The 18,515-nt window shown below is 41.8% G+C and overlaps 1 protein-coding gene across 8 annotated transcripts in view; it reads left to right on the forward strand.

The window, feature by feature from the left end:
- Positions 1-209: 209 nt before the first annotated feature.
- The window catches only part of FBRSL1 (fibrosin like 1), a 690,776-nt gene continuing 672,470 nt past the window's right edge, over positions 210-18,515 (forward strand). For 7 of the 8 annotated variants that reach the window (XM_067539803.1, XM_067539799.1, XM_067539804.1 and 4 more), the window contains exons 1-2: positions 341-401; positions 2,023-2,299. In XM_067539803.1, the coding sequence (XP_067395904.1) occupies positions 382-401; positions 2,023-2,299 (297 nt within the window). In that variant the 5' untranslated portion in view covers positions 341-381. Of the gene's footprint in view, positions 228-340; positions 402-2,022; positions 2,300-18,515 lie in introns of those variants that run through there. The other variant, XM_067539808.1, reaches the window with a different exon arrangement.

Below are 18,515 nucleotides of genomic sequence, written 5' to 3' on the forward strand. Positions count from 1 at the left end.
GGGAATGACTCCACAGGTTCCCTGACAGTTTGCCCAGCTAGTGTTGAACCTTCCTCACAGATTTTTCCCATTTCTCCTATGAAGTCTTTCCTGATGCTCATCTTCTGGTGCATAGTTTTATTCCACTACTCCTAGGAATGGGCCCCGGGCACTGCCACGGGTGGAAGATGGAGGTAGCAGTGGTAAAGCCCTACATGTGGTAAAGCCAAGGCAGCCAAATGTACAAGGTGGAGCATGGGTCAGCAAGTGAGGGTGAGGGAACATGGTTATAAACAACAGCCAAGCAATGCAGAAGGGGCTGGGGGTTAATAGAATAGCAAAATGGAGTAGCTGGGGTGAGAGGTGAAGAGGGGGAGCACAGGACCACACTTGGAGCAGACTATGAGGAACCCAGGGGGAAGGTGGGCAGAAGGAACAGGGTGGAGGCAATGAAGAACAATAGGAGTGGGGAGCAGAGGGAGGGGGGACGCTGTAAGGAGCACAGAGGCATCCTGGAGCAGGGGACAGACAGGGTGAGGGGAGAGATACAGCTCTGCAAGAATGAGGCTGGGTGAGGAGGTGGGAAGAAACTGGAGCTGGGGGGAAACGAACTTCCCCCCCTTTGGGGTCTAGAGGAGCAAGTGGGAGCTGGTGGCTTCTAGGCTGAGAAGCAGGAGTTTGAGGGGAACCCAGGGTGCCAGGCTACGCACGGCTGGTGAGGAACCTCCCGGGGTTCTGGGCTGGCGGGTAGAGCACCGGGAAGGGAGTTGCCGGGCTTCTGCGCTGGGGCGTTCACTGGGGTTCTGGGCTGGGGAGGCAGGGGGAAGCTCACTGGGGTTCTGGGCTGGGGGGGGGGGGGGAGAGAAAGTCAGCGGAGTTCTGAGGTGAGAGTTGGCGCTGGGGCGGTCAGCTCCCGGGGTTCTGAGACGGGGGGTCGGGGCGGTCAGCTCCCGGGGTTCTGGGCTGGGGGGCGGGGCAGGAAGCTCCCGGGGTTCTGAGACGGGGGGGGCGGGGCGGTCAGCTCCCGGGGTTCTGGGCAGGCGAAACGGAGGGGCGGTCCCCGGGGTTCTGGGCTGGGGGAGCGGGAAGCTGCCGGGGTTCTAGGCCAGGGGGAGGGGCGTTCCCCGGGGTTCTAGGCTGGGGGAGCGGGAAGCTCCCGGGGTTCTGCTCTGAGGGGGCGGGGCGGGAAGCTCCGGGGGTTCTGGGCTGGGGCGGGGGGCTCCCGGCGGGGGAGGCGGGGCACGGCCGGGCCTGCGCCGGGGACTGACGCGCAGCTGGCAGCCCTGCTCATGCGCGGCCGGCCGGGCGGTGCTAATCGTCCCAGCTCGGGGAGAATGGGGTGGAATCCGGGGAGCGCAGACTGAGAAGCTTCCAGGGGCTGGGGCTGCGCTGGGGGCGGCCGGGCTGGGGAGGGGGGGTCTGCGTGCTCCGGCGGCGGGCGGGGGCAGTCGGGGAGCCGCGCCGGGGGCAGGGGAGCCGTGCCCGGCAGGAGGGGTTGCAGGCGGCGGCGGCGGCGGGGGCTGCACAGGGATTTTCTCTCTCTTCCTTGCAACAAAGTTGCGGAGCGAGTGATATTGTTGCCACCCCGCGCCCCCCGTGCCCGCTGGAGGCTCGGATCGGGGGCTGGAGCCGGTCCTGCCCCGGGGGAGGGGGCGCAGAGCCGCTGCCGCCGTTGGATTATCCCGAGTCGGGTCGAGCTCTCCTGGATCTCCGTCTTCTGCTGCTCGCTGCCCGTGTGAAGCCGAGAGGCTTAGATTTTATTTTTTTTTTAAACCGTATTTTTTTCGAAAGGGGGGGATTTTGTCAAGGTCATTCCGTGGATTTAATTTTTTATCTCCCCTCCCCCTCCGCCCCACCACCACCACCACCACCCAGCCTTGCTCTGTGGATTATAATCTCCCTGGATCCGAGGGTCTGAACAAGCAGGATTTTTAGGGCTTCGGGGGTTGGGGAGAGGAAGTGGTGAGTAAGGAAGGGGGGGTGATTTTCATCTCCCCCCTTCCCTTTTTCTTTTTCTCTTTTGGAAATGGATGGGAAAATAAGGCAGAGCAGGAGATCAAGGTCCCAAAGGGACCGCGTGAGGAGAAGGGAAGCTACTGCCAGGGATCCCCGAAATCAAAGTCCTTCTTCGGCATCCGAAAAGGAGCAAAGCCCCGGCAAGGAAAATACAAGCCAAAACTGTACAAATCCCAAAAACCAGGCTTCCACCGCCAGAAATGTCAGACCTCCGAGGCGCAGGAGACGGGAATCGAGCTCCCAAGAAGAGGATTTAATTGATGGGTTTGCCATAGCCAGCTTCAATACCTTGGAAGCCCTAGAGGTAAGAGATCAGAACGAGGGGGTTCTCTTGTATCTGTATTTTTCATGGTCCAGAGCAATGGTTTTGTATCCTGAAAAAGCATGGGACCGTGGCAGAGGTTTATAGAGGCACCGAATCTAGGATCCACATTGTACATAGCAATTAAGTTTCTTCTTGTAAATTATCTATGTGCATTAATCCTGATGTCAGCCTGGAGGAATTTAAATGGGGCAGGGGGAGAGAAAGCTGTTTAATATATGGTCAAAGGAATGGCAAGTGAACATGGTATCTTTCTTGAGTACTTGTATATCTATTCATAAGTTGCTGTAGGCCAGTATTTGTGGGTAATCCTATACTTTCCATTTCAATTAATATCAGGTATCAGTCAGGGCAAGTTAAATGTTTGTTTAGGATTTTAATTGGCTGACAAATATCTGACGGGAACAATGCAATGTATTTGTGCATTATGGTATATTGGGGATAATCTGACAGTATGAATTGTAGAGTCAATACTTAAACCATTTTTTTCCAGGCCTTTAAAGTTTGTGTTTGTATTGCCAAAATGTTACTTTATCTGTCTCAGGAGACTGTTAGTAAATGGCCAGTGTCTAACATTTTGTGGAAAAAGAGATGTTTAAATGGATAATAATCCACCGGTTGTAATTCTCAGTTTTTGAAGTAATTGAACAAATTCTTCATCTCTTATTGACTGTACATATTTTCCTGGTGTTAATAGGTTGGCAAAAATATTGCTTGTCAAACTTATTACAAACAATATTTGCTGAGCAAATACGGCTTGTCTTGTCTGAGCTAAATTAAGCAGAGCAGGAAACTTAATATTCTCAGAGGGGCAATGACAAATCAGCACTTTGTATGGCTTTTGATTTTTGTTTTGTGGGTGTGTGATGGGAAAATTTGAGCTGGTAGGAGAAAACGGCTATCAAAAGGCATTTATCAGAAACATATTTATATTCACAGTAAATATGAGCAATAATGGTGTCCTCATTCACTTTATTCAGTGTGCTGTATTAAAAAATGTGGATAATGTATTTGGTTGTTCATGCTTTGGATTTCCTGCCTTTCTAGTATCTTTCTTAACAAGGATTACAATAAATTAAGATCCTAGCCATGTTTCCCTACCCCTCTTGCTGTATCAATACAGCATTATTAATGTTTACATTAACATATCAAGATCTGATTTTGTCAGAAGGTTTCCCAAAGAGGGTCTGATTTCCAGACCAAATCTTTTTTAATACAACCCCCTTCTCCTATAATTTCTGTGGCTACCAGGGTTTTTCCACTCCCCTACATTTTGTTAGCAGTGTGTTTTATAAAGTCTGTTGTAACAAGTAGCTGATGATCAGAGTCAACTCTTTTGTGTATCCTAAAGATGATCTTTTTACTCTTAAGAGAAACGGCCACCTCTTTTGGCCCTCAATTTCCCCTCTAGCCCAATCCCTTAGTATTTAGTTTGTGAAGTCATTACTGGGAGGGTGTATGGTGATGGTGTTAGGACAGGTGATAATTGCTCAGCAGCAGTATTTGGAGCTGTTCTGAGAACAAATGATGTTTCTAATAGATGATGCCCTGTAAATTTGCAGTGGGATTGAGCTGGCAAAATCTTGGTTCAGGGAAATGGACTTTCAGTGCATGTAAAAAAGAAAATTGGGCCAACTCTCCTCTGAGAAGTATTGAATGTGTAAATGCTGGAATGTTTAAGAAAAGAAAAGATGTATGATAAACTGATGGGTGGTGTTTATGGTCTTTAGCAGAAACTGCTGTGGGATATTATCTTAACACTTCAACCAACTAATATGTCTATACAGAGTTGATAATGAACAAACTATCCAGCTTTGTGTTTCTTTAAAACAAATGGTCTAGACCTGTCTGTCTTTTTTTTTTTTTTTTTTCTGAGCATGCTCATAGTCAAACACATCAGCAGATAGGTCCAATTAAATGACTGAGTTTCTCAGAGCTGTCAGCGAAGAAAGTGAAATTCATTTTCTTTGGGAAATTTTCTGCCATGATGAGCACATTATCAGGAAATATAATTCAAATGCTGGTGCAGTCCCTCCAGGGGCAAAAGGGCGGGGGGAACCTTGCATGGTTTGCACATGGTACAGGATTAGCCATCAAATCAACCAAACATTAACCTAGGCAGTAATATTGCACACAAAGGAAGAGGGGTGACATTTAAAAAAACCAAGCAAACAAAAAAAAAAACCTACCGGCCTGAAGACATTTTTGCTTTGGGGGTGAGTTGTGGTAAAGATGCTTTATAGGACGGTCCCCTCGGAATCTGTAGTGAGAGTTCAGAAGCAATCAATTTCTGCAGTCTTTATCAGCATGCAAGACAGTACATGAACTTCATTTTAGATTTTAATTGGCTCATCAGAATAAGTAGTGTAAGCTGAATTCACTTGTTTCTTTCATGTGTTGAACTGGGGGATGTCATACTTGAGGTTTTGAAAGCCCTGGTGATCTGTGTATTTAATAAATTCCAGTGACACACAAAATTTACTGTGCATTGTGAAAATTTTTCTTACAAAAGTGCAGTGCTGCTTTTGACAAAAGATAATGCCTGGCAGATTTCTAATGTAGCAGCAAGCAAAAGGGGATTATCAAGACAAAACTGCTTTAAAGTAACATATGCCCACATAAATTACTGAATCTGCAAGGTCATTTAGAATACTAAGAAGCAATACTCTGTAGTGTACTTGACTACAACAGGTGGTCTTCCACTGGTTTTGAGGAGAAGCATCTTTTACAGTGCATAAATTTTTACAAAAATTATTCTTTGACGACTTAAATAAAAATCATATAAAATTTGAGGACACAGAATAAAAAGTTAAATTTAATATTCAGCACACATATGTTGCCTTCTTATAATTTTTTCATTTGTGAGCCTAAAAAGAAGCAGTTGTTTGTGTGTATGTGGCAGTTCTTCATTATGATTCTCATGTTGCTGCTTTGCATTGTTTTTCATTTTGGTTTTACAATGACCTGTGATTAGGTTAAATAGGCTAGCTAAACTGTGGGCTTCCCCAGGGAAATTAAATTGCTATATGGTTACAGAGAACTTCATGGTAGAGAAGTCTGGAAGATGTTAAGATTTTTTTTTCTTTTAATTTCAAATAATGTGAAATCCCCTTTCTCCATTTCAAAAAAAAAAAAAAAATTAAAAATTCACCACCCTTATATTCCTGTAAATGTGTAGGGTGCTATATATACCCTTCCCATATGTTGAGTTGAAGATACCAGCACTCGGTACCCTGCAGGGGTTAATTTCGCTGTTGCCCATAAGGGAGTTACTTTACAATGTTTCCTTTAATTTTTTTTTGTTTTAAGAAGTAATGCTTTGAATTTTCACTAAACCACTACAGCTTGCTGTCTGTGGCATTTGGTATCTGATGATGTTGTCTCAACTCTGTCTATTTACCTGTGGCTTCATTTTAGGAACAGATCCCCTATCCCAAGCTCTAGGTATCCTTTATTCAAGAGAGAATTTAAAGCAGATAACTAAAAAATCAATCCAACTAAGATCAAAACAAAAAGCAGTAGCAAGCTATCAGTTTTTCTCTGTGCATAAGAATCTGAAATTCCTCCAACATATCACCTGCAATTAAATATCCTCCATTCCCAATATAAATCCCTACTCAAACCCAGATTAAAATGCAACTTTATTGTAAGTGTCTTTCATATAAACTATTTAAATAGAATTCAACAGAATTTCAGAATTAAAAAGAAATAGAGGGATTTAACTAGCAGGTACAACAAGTAAGAGAAATGTTTTAATCTGAGAGAGAGGGTCAGTGAGGAGACAAATAAGATGGACAGCTACAGGAAGTGAGAGAGACAAGATTTTGAGCCACACAGAGCTGTTCTTGTGGCTCAAAAGCTGGTCTCTTTCATCAATGGAAGTTGGTCCAATAAAAGATATTAACTCACCCACCTTCTCTCTAATATCCTGGGACCAACATGGCTACAGTTTTTCTATAAACTAGAAGAACGCTATTTAGATGACCTGTGCTGCAAAGAAGAAAGTTCTTGTATCAGTGATGATATAATGATATGATTGTAAGATCAGTAATGTGTGAGCAGGGAGAGAAAAAGTGAGAGGTGGTCTGTGAAGGAAGCTGAAGAAAGTCTTTGGGGGCATGTTTAAAAAGGGGGAATTTTGAACAGCATCCTGAAATGAACGTAGATGTGGGTATTTATATATATGCATTACATTCAGATGAAGTTGCTAATTATTCTTGAAGGTGATTGGTGAATCACAGTGAGAAATACCAGATGAATGAGTCTGTATTTAAGGGCTCTCTCTGATCATAGCTGTTTCTTTCAAGTATAAAAACAGTGCTAAAAAGGGAACTTCATCAGAATGTAAATGAATGAGATCTTTGAGACTAGTTGTTCAATCAAAGCTATTGTAAATGTTCTATCTTTGTGAGTTTTTTGGCTTTTGTTACCAGCTTTACCAAGCTGTGAACCCTATATGAAAGGTTTAAGGTTTTTTTAAAGGAATGTTTAACCTATTTATATTATGGTAGCTCCTAGTTAACCCAAGTGGGATCAGGGCCTTCGTGTGAGGCGTCATATAGACATAGCTCTCAATCCTGAAAAGAGGCAGACTAGTGCTTAACTTTGCACAAGTTAGTAGTCCCACTGAAATCAATGAGGTTACACACATGTAAGTGTTTGCTGGACTGGAGCCATAGAGGTAGACAGTCTCTGCCCTGAAGAGGTTAATGCTGTTTTAGTTTTCCCACACCCTCCTTTCCAGGGGGATCTAACAGAGATGTAAGGTGATTATATGTGGTGGATTGCACTTTGGTCTAACAAGCTAGGAAGCATGGTGGCGGTACTAAATTTCTGGGCAGAATCTATAATTGCTTGGTCTTCTCTTTAGCTTCTGTCTTGATAAGGCTGTTTCCAGAAGTGTGTTGTACACTGTGCTGTTTCTGTTGCTCTGATCTTTCAATGATAAGAAAACCAGTGTGTTTAACTTCCTGTTCCAAAGGTTTTGTGCTATTTCCACTGACCTAGCTGTGTAACCTTTGATTTATGATCATATCTTTTGTACATTTCTAAATGTGGTGTAATGAAATCTTTTCCATAAAGCAGCATTCATGTTTGAAAGGGCAGGTTCCCAACATTTAAAGTACTTCTTACTTTGGTGCTTAATTGCCTAATGATAATTTATAAAGTCAGTTTTTTTGAAGAATTATGTTCCTTAAAAATCATGTGCTTTTAAAGATAAAGATGTGCTTTTAAAGATGCTTTAGACTTTGATTTAACTGCAGACTTAGTAGTAGTCTTCTGTTATCTGTTTACATGGCTGGTAATGTGCTTTCAAAATTAAAAGAAGCAGGTTAGTTATGGCAGTTAACTGCTTTTTGCAGATGAATACTAAAAATCTGGTTTAATTTTAAGAATTTGTCTTCCATGGATCTTTTAAACATTTATGAACCGATATTGATAATGTATGTTGAGCCCTGCAAATCCTCAGATATCCGCTTTATAGCTGCAGACCATTGTTGCGGATTGGATGCGGCTAATGTAAATATATGTAAAGCAGGGCTCTAAATATATGTAAAAGGTGGACTGCAATCGATAGTGTAGTTATTAAAGAACTTAGAGAAAATAACCCACTGTTCACAGAAACTTACCCAAATACTTAATTTTGTCCACAGAATTTGGGCACTAGTCTTGCCGTGAAGTAGCTGTGATCTGAAAGAAGAGTCTGAATATTGATATGGAAATCAGCACAGCCACTTTGCTGCTGGAGTTCCCATGTCTGTAAGAAGTAGCTTTCTTTGGTGACGTTTCTGAGAATAGGAATTGTGAAAGCAAAGTGGGATGCTTTATGGGAGCACATTTGGATGTTACTATGCAGAATCCTGTTCCAATTCAAATTCTGGGAACACCTAATGTTTTGACTAGAAATTCAGGTCTTGACTACCTGAGAAAAACTCTAGGATGACTGCAGAGTTAATAAAATGAGAATGTCAGAAGAAATGAGACCGAATCTAGAGCAGCAGAGAAGGGAACACCTTTTTAAACAAATTTATACCAGTTGGGGGAGGGGGCAGGAGGATGCTGGGGGGAGATCTAAGCACCCGTTTAATTCAACCGACTAACCCATTCTTTGAAGAAAAGATTTAAGTTAAAGATTTAACATTTCTGCCCCTTGAGTTAAGGAATGAGTCTCAGCAAATATCTGATGACCCCTCCCCATAAAGAAGTTAAAAAAGCGAGCAAGGAAAAAAATTCCCTTTTAAAGCAGAACACTTTGAAATCATTTGTAGACACCACAAATTAATCAAAAGAGAGCATAGATTTTTTTTTTTTTTTAATTCTTGATAGGTTGCTTTAAGGTGCCCCTCAGAAAAACTTGTCTGACTTAGTTTGCAGGCTGAAATGCTGGTGATTTTTTCCCCCCCCTTGACACTTGAGAACTGAAATATGGATACAGACAAGTCTATTATGGTAACATTATAAATAATAAATTCCTCCCTGGAAGCGTTCTGTGCACTTTATCAGTTCTTTTGTGTACTTTACATTTTGTTTAAAAAAAAAAAAAAAAAGGCGGGGAGGGGGGATGTTTGATATTGGATGTCATTCTAGCACTCCAATTCTGGAAGGACTTAAGCATGCACTTAACTTTATGCATACTGAGTAACCCCATGGAGGGCGGGGGAATAGCCCTGGTCTATACTACAAACTTATTTTGGCATAACCACATCACTGAGAGGTGTGGGAATCCCTGGTGTAGACAATGCTGTTTCAACAGGAGTGCTTCTCCAATCGAAATAGCTACTGTGTCTTGAGGAGATGGAGTACCTACACGGACAGGAGAAGTTCTGTCAGCACAGGTAGCATTTTCACTAAGCACTGCTGTGAGTGCAGACAAGCCCTTTGACTCACTACAAAACCTAATTACATTTTGGAGCTAACAATGAGCAAGAATCAAGTTCTAGAGTCCCTATTGGGATTCTATCTCATTAGTGGACCTGGCTGCATAATATATACACCGTGAAACCAAGGGACATACTGTTATGTGTGAGAGGATCATTCAGCAGGAGTCGTTGTGTATAATACGTGTGACTTCTCCATGAAAGCAGTGGTTCATGTATGGTTAGTTAGTTTTATGGTGTTATCTGGGTATGTGCTATTTACCATATCTGTAGATTCAACAGAGAAAGAGATGGCTTTGTGAGCTAAGCATCAACTTTTGACGTTCTTTATATTGTTTGGAACAGAAGGTGCAAAACCCTTCTGAGTCAACTGATACCTTTACCCTTGTGAGACAGATAATCTGAATTCTGCAGTTTGCTGTGTGACGTTTTAAATTTTGGTCCAAATTCAATGCAACTGTCCCTTTCGCAAAACTTAAGACCAATGGAAAAGTTTCAATGCATATTTAAAAAAAAAAAAAAAATTCCATTGGAAAGATGCAAATATTGTCCTGCAGAGTTTAAAACAAGAACACTTCAGTATTCTTCCTGGTGCGAAAGATCGTGAGTAAAATGGACTGGAACTGACTTTAAACAAAAAGGCAACTGACCAGTCTCTTTGCATTCTCCAAACAAAGGAAAAATCAAACGTGAACAGTATAAATGGGTAGGTAAATGCAAAAGGTAAATGTGATTTTAATTTATTTAGCATTTAGTATTCTAAGGTGGTGTGTGTAGCTAAGGTAAGGATGTTTTATAAAAGATTTAAAAAAAAAAAAGCCTGCCAGCATCCCATTTGCAAGGGGAGGGGAGGGAGAGGAAGGTCTTAGTAGTTCTAGTTAACTGATGTAGCTAAGTTGTAAGAAGTGACCAATGAAAACTTGATTCTCTCTCCAGGTATGCTAATGAAAGACAAGTTTTACTATTTATCTTGGTTATCTCAAAGAAATGAGAGAGATTCTCTCTCTCATAATTACGTGTTCAGGAAAAGGACAGTGCAAAACTGTGAGGGCATGTAGAGCGACATTAGCCACTTCAGCCTGAAATTTTAATAAACTGAGTTTCTGGCTTGCCCTGTGTAAAGGATGGTCGACATAGATGTTTTCTACCACTAAACTATTTCAGTTGAGAAACTGATGAAGTTAAAGTGATACAACCCTGTAGTAGACAGAGTTGTACTGTTATGAAGGTGCTTGTATTGGTATAGCTTATTCCTGTGAATTTAAATTTAGGGATTTACCTTGTTTTCTTTGACCAAAATTTTCCCTTTCACTCCGTTGTAGGTTGTGTGGCGTTTGCTGCACTTGGTGGTTGTTGCATGCGTGTAGATTATAGTGAACCTTTCGGGTAAAGAGCACTGTAGCAAAATGATTCACCTTTTTCTAATGATCATTCTTTGTCACCGTGGTTTAGCAGAGGGGGAACTTTGTTCAGGTATCGTTAGTGTGGTGGTCAGTACTTTTGCACTGCTCTGCTCAGAGCAAACTGTGTATCAGCAAAACTGAAACAGTGGGAATGAGCGCTTAAATCAAGCTGAGTGAATTTTTAAATAAAGCTTTGAAATACAGCAGGGATGGCTTGCATCCTGGTATTTACTGTATGTGAACATCTTGCTGTAAGTGAGAACTGTTTCCAATGCATTGCACTTGAATGATTCTCATTAATCACAGTAAAGGTATAAAAGAGTTTTATGTAGGTAAGTGGCTGTTGCTATTTAACTGTTTCTTGGCCTGGCTGCGCTCTAGTACAGGAGAGGCTGTGACTGTTTTGGCAGTTCTATGTACACACAGTGAGGAGTCTGAGTGCTACTTCATTGGGTACGTTCCGTCTCTTTAAAAAGTTGTTTCTTTCCCAAAACAAATGAGCTGTTAATACTGTTCAGATGCTGCAAGGAGAATCAGTCTTTACGCTATTAATCCAAAATGCTTTTAAGAAGAGAATTCAGCTCCTGTTAAAGTAAACCATCAAGCTGATTCTCAACTGTGTCTCTGTGGGCAACAGTGGCACCTGTCATTCTTCACCAGTACAGCTCTGTTTGTGCTAACTGTGGTGAAAGCTGCAGTCTATACTGGGCTCTGGGATCTTTACCCTGTTCTGAACAGGGCTAGCTGACTGATTGGTAAAAAGATCTGGGGCCTCTCTATGCTACAGCTGCCAGTTTTGTTACTATCAGCGATGCTGTGCTGGTAGTGAATTAGGGGTCCTATCAGTGCAAGCAAGCAAGGCGGAGTCTTTCCAGGGAATATTGGGCAGGGAGGAACCAAGTACGATGTTTCGAACTCTGAAGCATAGGGGGAAGGGAGTGGGTAGAGGAAGGCAGAAGATTTCAAGGACTCCGGGAGGGAGGCTGACTGTCATGGACTCTGCGAGCGTTGTTGGGGGGCAGGATTTGTACACTAATGCGGGAAAGGAAGACTGAAGAGGTATGCAGAAAAGGAAAAATAGCAATGGAAAAACTACCAGCCCTTTTTGGTAGGAGATGAAAAGAAGAGGAGTGGGAATGGGGTGGGAACAGCAGAGTCTGTCATAAGCCATCTCACATGTTCGTTAATTATATCAAATTAACTGTCATAGAAGAAAACCCCTAATGAAAATACAGTTACTAGGGCAGCTATCTATACAGCTCTCCTGTGTCATTCAAGGGAGACGTAGCATGTTTCATTTGTACTTCCATTTTGCTCCAAGCCAGCAAGACTAACTTGAACAAATGTTGCATCTACAAGGTCAGTGGTTAGTATGGATAAGGGGCTTGGAGGGATCAGCATGATTCCCAGAGCTACTAGCTACAAAACATGGGCTTATGACACCATTCCTGTCTCTTTTTGTGCTCGATGAAAAGCTTTATAATCTTTTATAAGCTATGTACAGTTACACAAGCCATACATAAACCACATAAAAGGTAGCAATTTGAAGTCAAACGTTCTGTTTTAGGGGACTGTACGTCACTGTCAACAGGCCTGAAGGGCTGTACTTCATTTTGTTCTGTTATGTCCTGGACATGCTTTGCAAAGGAGCTACGGAGAGATGGCTTTTTCTGTCCGAATTCTGATTGAGATGTGCACAGGAAATCTCTGTGGTGTGTTCAGGCTAGGATGACCAGGTGTCCTGATTTTTATCAGGACAGTCCCGATATTCAGGCCTTTTTCTTATATAAGCGCCTTTTACCACTCACTCCTGTCCTGATTTTTCACACTTGCTATCTGGTCACCCTAGTTCAGGTGCACCCTGTAGTCTGCTGAGGGTAGAATTTAGTGTTAGTGACTGACTGTCATAGAACTCTTGTCTCCTCTAACAAATTTGCTACATAGATTACAAACAGGAAGGTGACTATTGGTTTATTTTTATTAACAGGGCAGTTTTTTCCCCAAGCACACCCACAAACTACTAACCTCTGTGTAATGAGGAAATACTTACCTTGAGAGGAGCTGGGCAGCTCAAGCAGGGGGAAAAATCTGGATAATTTAAATACTGTCTGGCTACTCAACAGATTGCAGCAATAGCCTTATGACATACGAAAGGGCTGCAGTTTCACTACTTCCTACTGTTGTTAAAACAGTGGGTTAGGCAGCAGTGGTTTTGTTATACATTGTTTACTACAAAGCTAAAGCATTTTTTGTGTGGTGGGCTGATTTATCCTTTGAATGCTGCTAAGTTTCGGCTAATAAATAATTATGATATCTTTGAGTTGGAATCATGAATGCATTTTTTGTGAGACTGTTTTGCTGGGTGGGCAGCTTCTTTTATATAATCTGTCCAGAGCTTGTGCACAGGGAAAGAAAGAAACTAAAGATAGTATGGATTTGAGATGTTTATAGTATTAGTCAAAACTGAAAAAAAATAATTATGGTGTTTTGACTGCTTCTTAATAACTTGCAGCCATTGGGAGAAATATAATTGCAGCAGCCTTAGTTTTTGATGGGAGCTTGGCATTTCTTTCAGATTGTAAAATTAAATAAAGAACATGAAAATAGTTGGACATGAAACCTGAGAAAAATGCTATGTCAGTTCATTTAAAAAAAGCTTCATTCCAATTTAAATTCACTTCAGTTGGTTTTCTAGGCAATTCAACATATTAATGAAAGCTGTTCAACCTCTTTTCCCCCACCAAACTGTCCCAAGAGTCCATAGCTTTTGGGGGCTATCTGGAGTTTTACCAAAGCCTTCTGTGTATGAAGTGGAAATAAATCCTTATGAACATTAGATATAAAAGAAGAGTCTTGTCACCTGTAATGACTGAAATCCCCTGAAGTGTTGCCAGCATGTACTTTAGGAATCATATAATTATATGATTATTGAAAGAGACATAAAAGACCTCATGGCAAAACTTAAAAAAATAAAAAAAACACATGCATAAAGAGAGGCACAGAATTTGTCACCATCTTTTCCAGTTGCTTTTCATAGTGTCTAAAAGCCCAATAATTGCTCTTATAAAGAGGACTTAATGAAATTGCAGAGGGCGGGAAGGGGAGAATTGGTTGCATTATAGGTGGCTATGTTGCAACACTGTCTTTCAGTTTTATTTTCAGCTGTAATTGAAATGTGTTTTTAAAACTAAATGAATTGTTTTCACTACCAAGTTGAGACTGTGCTAAATGATGAACTACAGTAAAGTGGGTTTCCTACTAACAAAATATTTGTTCATTGTGATGTTACACTATAACAGTAGTGTTGTGGTCTAGTGGTTAGCATGGAGTACCAGAAGCCTATGTAACTGGGTTGGTTTTTCTGACTCTGCCACTAACTTTCTGTCTGAACTTGTCATTTTAACCTCTCTGTGCTTCACTTTATCCATCTATGAACTGTGTATGATAATCCTTGACTACACATAGAGGCCAGATTCTCAGCTCGTGGGATCTGGTTTATAGCTCCACTGACTTCAGGGGCTATTCAGCAATATTCACCATTCCATTATACTGGAGAGTGTGAGGGAATCCTTTTCAGGTCAGGGGATATGTTGTGTTACGTGTGTGAACAGCGCCTAGCACACTGGAATAGTCCTGCAGCTACGGATAATAAATGTTTCTCGTTTCGTGGAGGGAGTGTTCTATCACTGTGTGTGTGTGTGTGTGTGTGTGTGTGTGTGTGTGTGTTGGGGGGGGCTATTCTTCACGTCTCATTCATCGTTCTAGTATCTTAACTTTGATGTTGCCGTTACTTTATCTGAATTCATAAGGTTCTGGAAAAAGCTTCAGGCAAAGGTTGAATCCTCCTGTGTGAGCCACTCCCAGCAAAATCTTGACCAAACTACCCCCACCCCCAAGGCTTTTTTCTCTAGGTCATTGTTACATCCCTCTCACATGGACTATAACAAATTCAGAAAGTCAATCTTTTGCTGATAGTGTACAAATTCTAGAGCATGTACTGCACTTATAAAATGTATGTATTTTCCCAAGAGATGGACTAAAGTATGCAAGTGATGGCTCTCCCTTGGCCACCTGAACAAAGGTACCTCTTCTCCTAGATACAGGCTGTTCAATCCAATATGGGGTTCGGAAGCTTTTGTGGGCCTCTGCTTTTCCCCACTAGTAGTCCTGATTCACAGTCTTGCTTCTCATAGCAGGACTCGCTCCTGTGTTCGTTGGATGGCTCCCTAATGCAGTTCAAATTCAGATCTCGAAGGAGACAAATGTACTACAGAGCAAGATACAGTCCCCTTCTTTTTCTCCTCTGACTTACCAAGATCCCAAACATTAAAAACAAACAAATAGAAAGCTTTAATTCCTTCAATGTACGTCATTGTGTACAACAGTGCACATTAAAAGAAACAAACACCTTTCCAGACTCCTCTCCAGGAAAAAAGACATGCCATTTATTCTGCCATTCTGGCTGAAAACTAAATAGGAAGTTGTGATTTAATATTACTAATGTGATTTTTAACTGAAAATAACAATGGCTTTCCGGACAGATGGATTCCATAACTTTCTTGCGATCAGCTCATCCATCAGACTATACAGATGTCTGTAGATTCATTATAAGGCACACATGGTAATGTTGTTGATTACATCAAACAAATAGGCAAACTTATCCAAATCCTATAATGTTTTCCCTGCATCCCCTGGGTGTGGTATGTGTGCGGGAGAGGAAGTGTATTTGGCAGACCTGTCCCAACAGTACTAGATTGTAAAACTTCTTAAGAACTTAAGTGCTGTTGCTTTTGCAGGTCTCCATCTCTGTTTTCTACCAGTTGTCCTTCCATTCCGAGAGTTTTATTAACCCTTAAGCTGTAATGATTTGAGACTTGTTGATGCAATAACATGTTTATAGGGGAAAAACATTAGCACTGATTCCAGGAAGATTGATGCTAATGAAGTATTCTTTCCTATGGGCTTCCTCCAAGGAAGGGGATGATCTACACAGCGGCTGCTAGGTGAGCATGCTTTCTAAAACAGCAGTTCTCAACTGGTTCTCAGGTACAGTCAGGTCAAGTACCACGGAAAAAAAAGGGAGTGGGGGGACTTTCAGCAGCGGCAGAGTTTCGCGGTGGCGGGGTTACATGGGGGGAACAATGCCCGTCGCCGAAACCCTGCCGCCGTTTGCCCCTTTTCGGCGGCTGGGTTTTGCGTGGGGGGGCGACTTTCGATGGCGTACTATGCAGCCTTCTTCAAAGTACCACCGTACCACTGGTTGAGAACCACTGTTCTACAGCATTGCTTCCATCAAGCATGGTTCCTTTTGCAGCTTGGGGGTGTGGCTTTTGGTAGGTAAATGAGGTGCGTCTCCACAGAGTTCATGCTGCAATGAACAGTAGGCAGTGTGTTGCTGTCTATAGTGCTCACCCACAAATTATCTTCAAATAAAACCATAAACATCTCACTGTTTAATAGGATGCCAAAGGGTTATTTCTGAACTCGGTATTTTTAAATAAACCACTTACATGAACTGTTTCCAGATGAGATGTTTTTGGGTTCTGCGCTTCGTCGTCCTTCAGTGCTAAATACTAAATTCATGGTTTGTAAGATCACCTAGCACGTTTGTTTACTCTTCCTAAAATAGGGGACTTGATGGTGTATCTGTGCTTCTGTTTCTAGCCATTTATTTCTCATGATGCAGTCTTGGGGCAAGCCTCATTTAAAAACTGCTTGTTCTTATGGTGGCGTTTTAGCTATTCAGTAGTTAGGCTCATGCTAATCCCAAATGAGGAAGTTAAGGATAGCAACAAAAATTCTAATGGGAAGATATGTTTTACATTGGTAGCCCAGTTTTTAGATGAAGATGTAGGACCAGCCCATGGATCAGGGGGTCTTGTGGAGAATTCCCAGAGGACCCCCAATACCTGCTCCATGCTCCGAAATTTGTGGGGGTGGAAAAGTATGGAATTTTTTCTTTCTGAAACTCCATCCTATTTCTTAAACTGTCCCTGCTAGGGTTGACTAGCTTGATCTTAAAGATGAGCAACTCGAATTTGGCAGAGCAGTTTACTGTTTTCTGCCTCTGAATGTGCTAGATTGCATCATATAAACAGGCACTTATTCCCAGATTTCCAGGGGAGGATTCCATGGACTCCCCCTTAAGACATTTATGCTCTCAGCTGATAATCACTATGTCCTGCGCAAAATATATCACTCAAACCACTTTGCAGCTACTAAAAGAAAAGCTAACGACAAGGGCAGCTAGAACCCTCAAGTCAACAGCTGCAAATTTTTGAAAGGGGAAGTGTGCAATTTTGATTAGTTAATAAATATTTGACAACTATGGGGCCCTGAATTTTTATTGTTTTGAGGGAAAGGGGAAATGGTTATGGAGTCTTTAGGCTTAGGAATTTTGCGCATCACTGGCAGACTGTCAGATTAAGTTACAGATGCTATATTTTCCATGTGGAGTTTGGTAGATACAACTGTGATGACATGTTTAACATGATTGGGGACCCTGAGGATTACAATCAGGATCAGTGCTCCCTTGCACCAGGCACTGCATAAACACACTCAAAGATGTGGCTCTTAGACTCTTCAGGACAACATTTGAAATATTCTTTGGATTCTCTTTGACTCTTTTTTAAGAGGCAGGTAAAAAGGACAGGAAGGATTGCATTAAATTCTTTGTAGCACTAGAGTAGGCATTTGTGTTTTCTTAATTATAATGTAATTACCCATACACGACTGAGTTACTGGGATTCTTGAATGGTTCACAGGTATCTCTACAGAGTGATGGCTTCTTTCCTTATTACACATATGTACCAGCTGGCAGGTTTTACTGTTATCACTTATTTAAAGCTAGTTGGAGGCTTACAGGTAGAATTAGCTGGAGGATAAAGGAGTAAAATGTTCTTTAATTTTCTTTAGGAACAAACCAATATGAGTACAGTAAAATAAATGAGCGCAAATGTAAGTCTAAGACTTGAACCAAACTGAAGCAAAGGTGTCAAGAAGTCCAGGAAACATTCAACTGGAACTTTAAGCATAAATACCATGAGACAGGGTTTTCTTGCATTATTTCCTTTCTGGCCAGAAGCCGGAAGTACTGAAAGTAGGAGTCAGGAGATTTGAATTCTGGCCTTGCTCTGCCTCTGATGTCTTGTGTGCCCTCACAGGTTTGGAGGGAGGAAGAGAGGGAGTTATTTGACCTTTTTGTGCCTTGCTCTCTCATTAATAAAATGATAGTGATAATTCCAGTCTCTCAGGGTTGTTTTCTGAGGTTAATAGATGTTTGTGCAGCTCATGGAGCTCCTTGGGAGGAGTGTGCTGTAGTACTGGATAAAGCATCTCCACCTTTGTATGTTTCTCTCTCTACCATACTAAACCTTTCAGCCTTTAGACCATTTATTACTATCCCAATTAACCAGGGAAAAATTGTGTTGACAAATGTAGCTCAACTGCAGAGGAGAAAATATTCAGAAGAAATTAGATGCCTGTTCCAGAAAGTGTGTGTGTGTGTGTAAAACACATTTTCTTATATCTCCTAAAAATCCTGATCATATATGTATATACAAATATCTGAAGGAAATACACTAAGAGGGTAATTTCATAGTGTTCAATTTCTTAGGTTCAGCGTTTAAGCAAAATCTGATTGCTTTGGTTTATCTGTGCATCCTGTTTTGGGAATAGCCGTTCTAGAGCTGAGGTGGAAAATGAAGCATGAGAGAGCATGCAGATAAGAATAAAGAGGTGAACAGAATTTGTATGTTTTAATGGATGATGGCCATTTTAGCATTATACTGTACAAGTAAATACTTGGACATGGCTGGTATTTCTGGGTAGGAAAAGGTTAATCTTTCTGGAAGGTTTGCCTCTGTGCCCTGGCAACAAGCAGAATGTCACATGAGTGTGTTTCCCCCCAGCATTAGA

Source organism: Emydura macquarii, unplaced genomic scaffold, assembly GCF_026122565.2.
Source record: "Emydura macquarii macquarii isolate MOO-44397 ecotype Brisbane River unplaced genomic scaffold, CSIRO-AGI_Emac_v2 contig_554, whole genome shotgun sequence".
Classification (NCBI taxonomy): domain Eukaryota; kingdom Metazoa; phylum Chordata; order Testudines; family Chelidae; genus Emydura; species Emydura macquarii.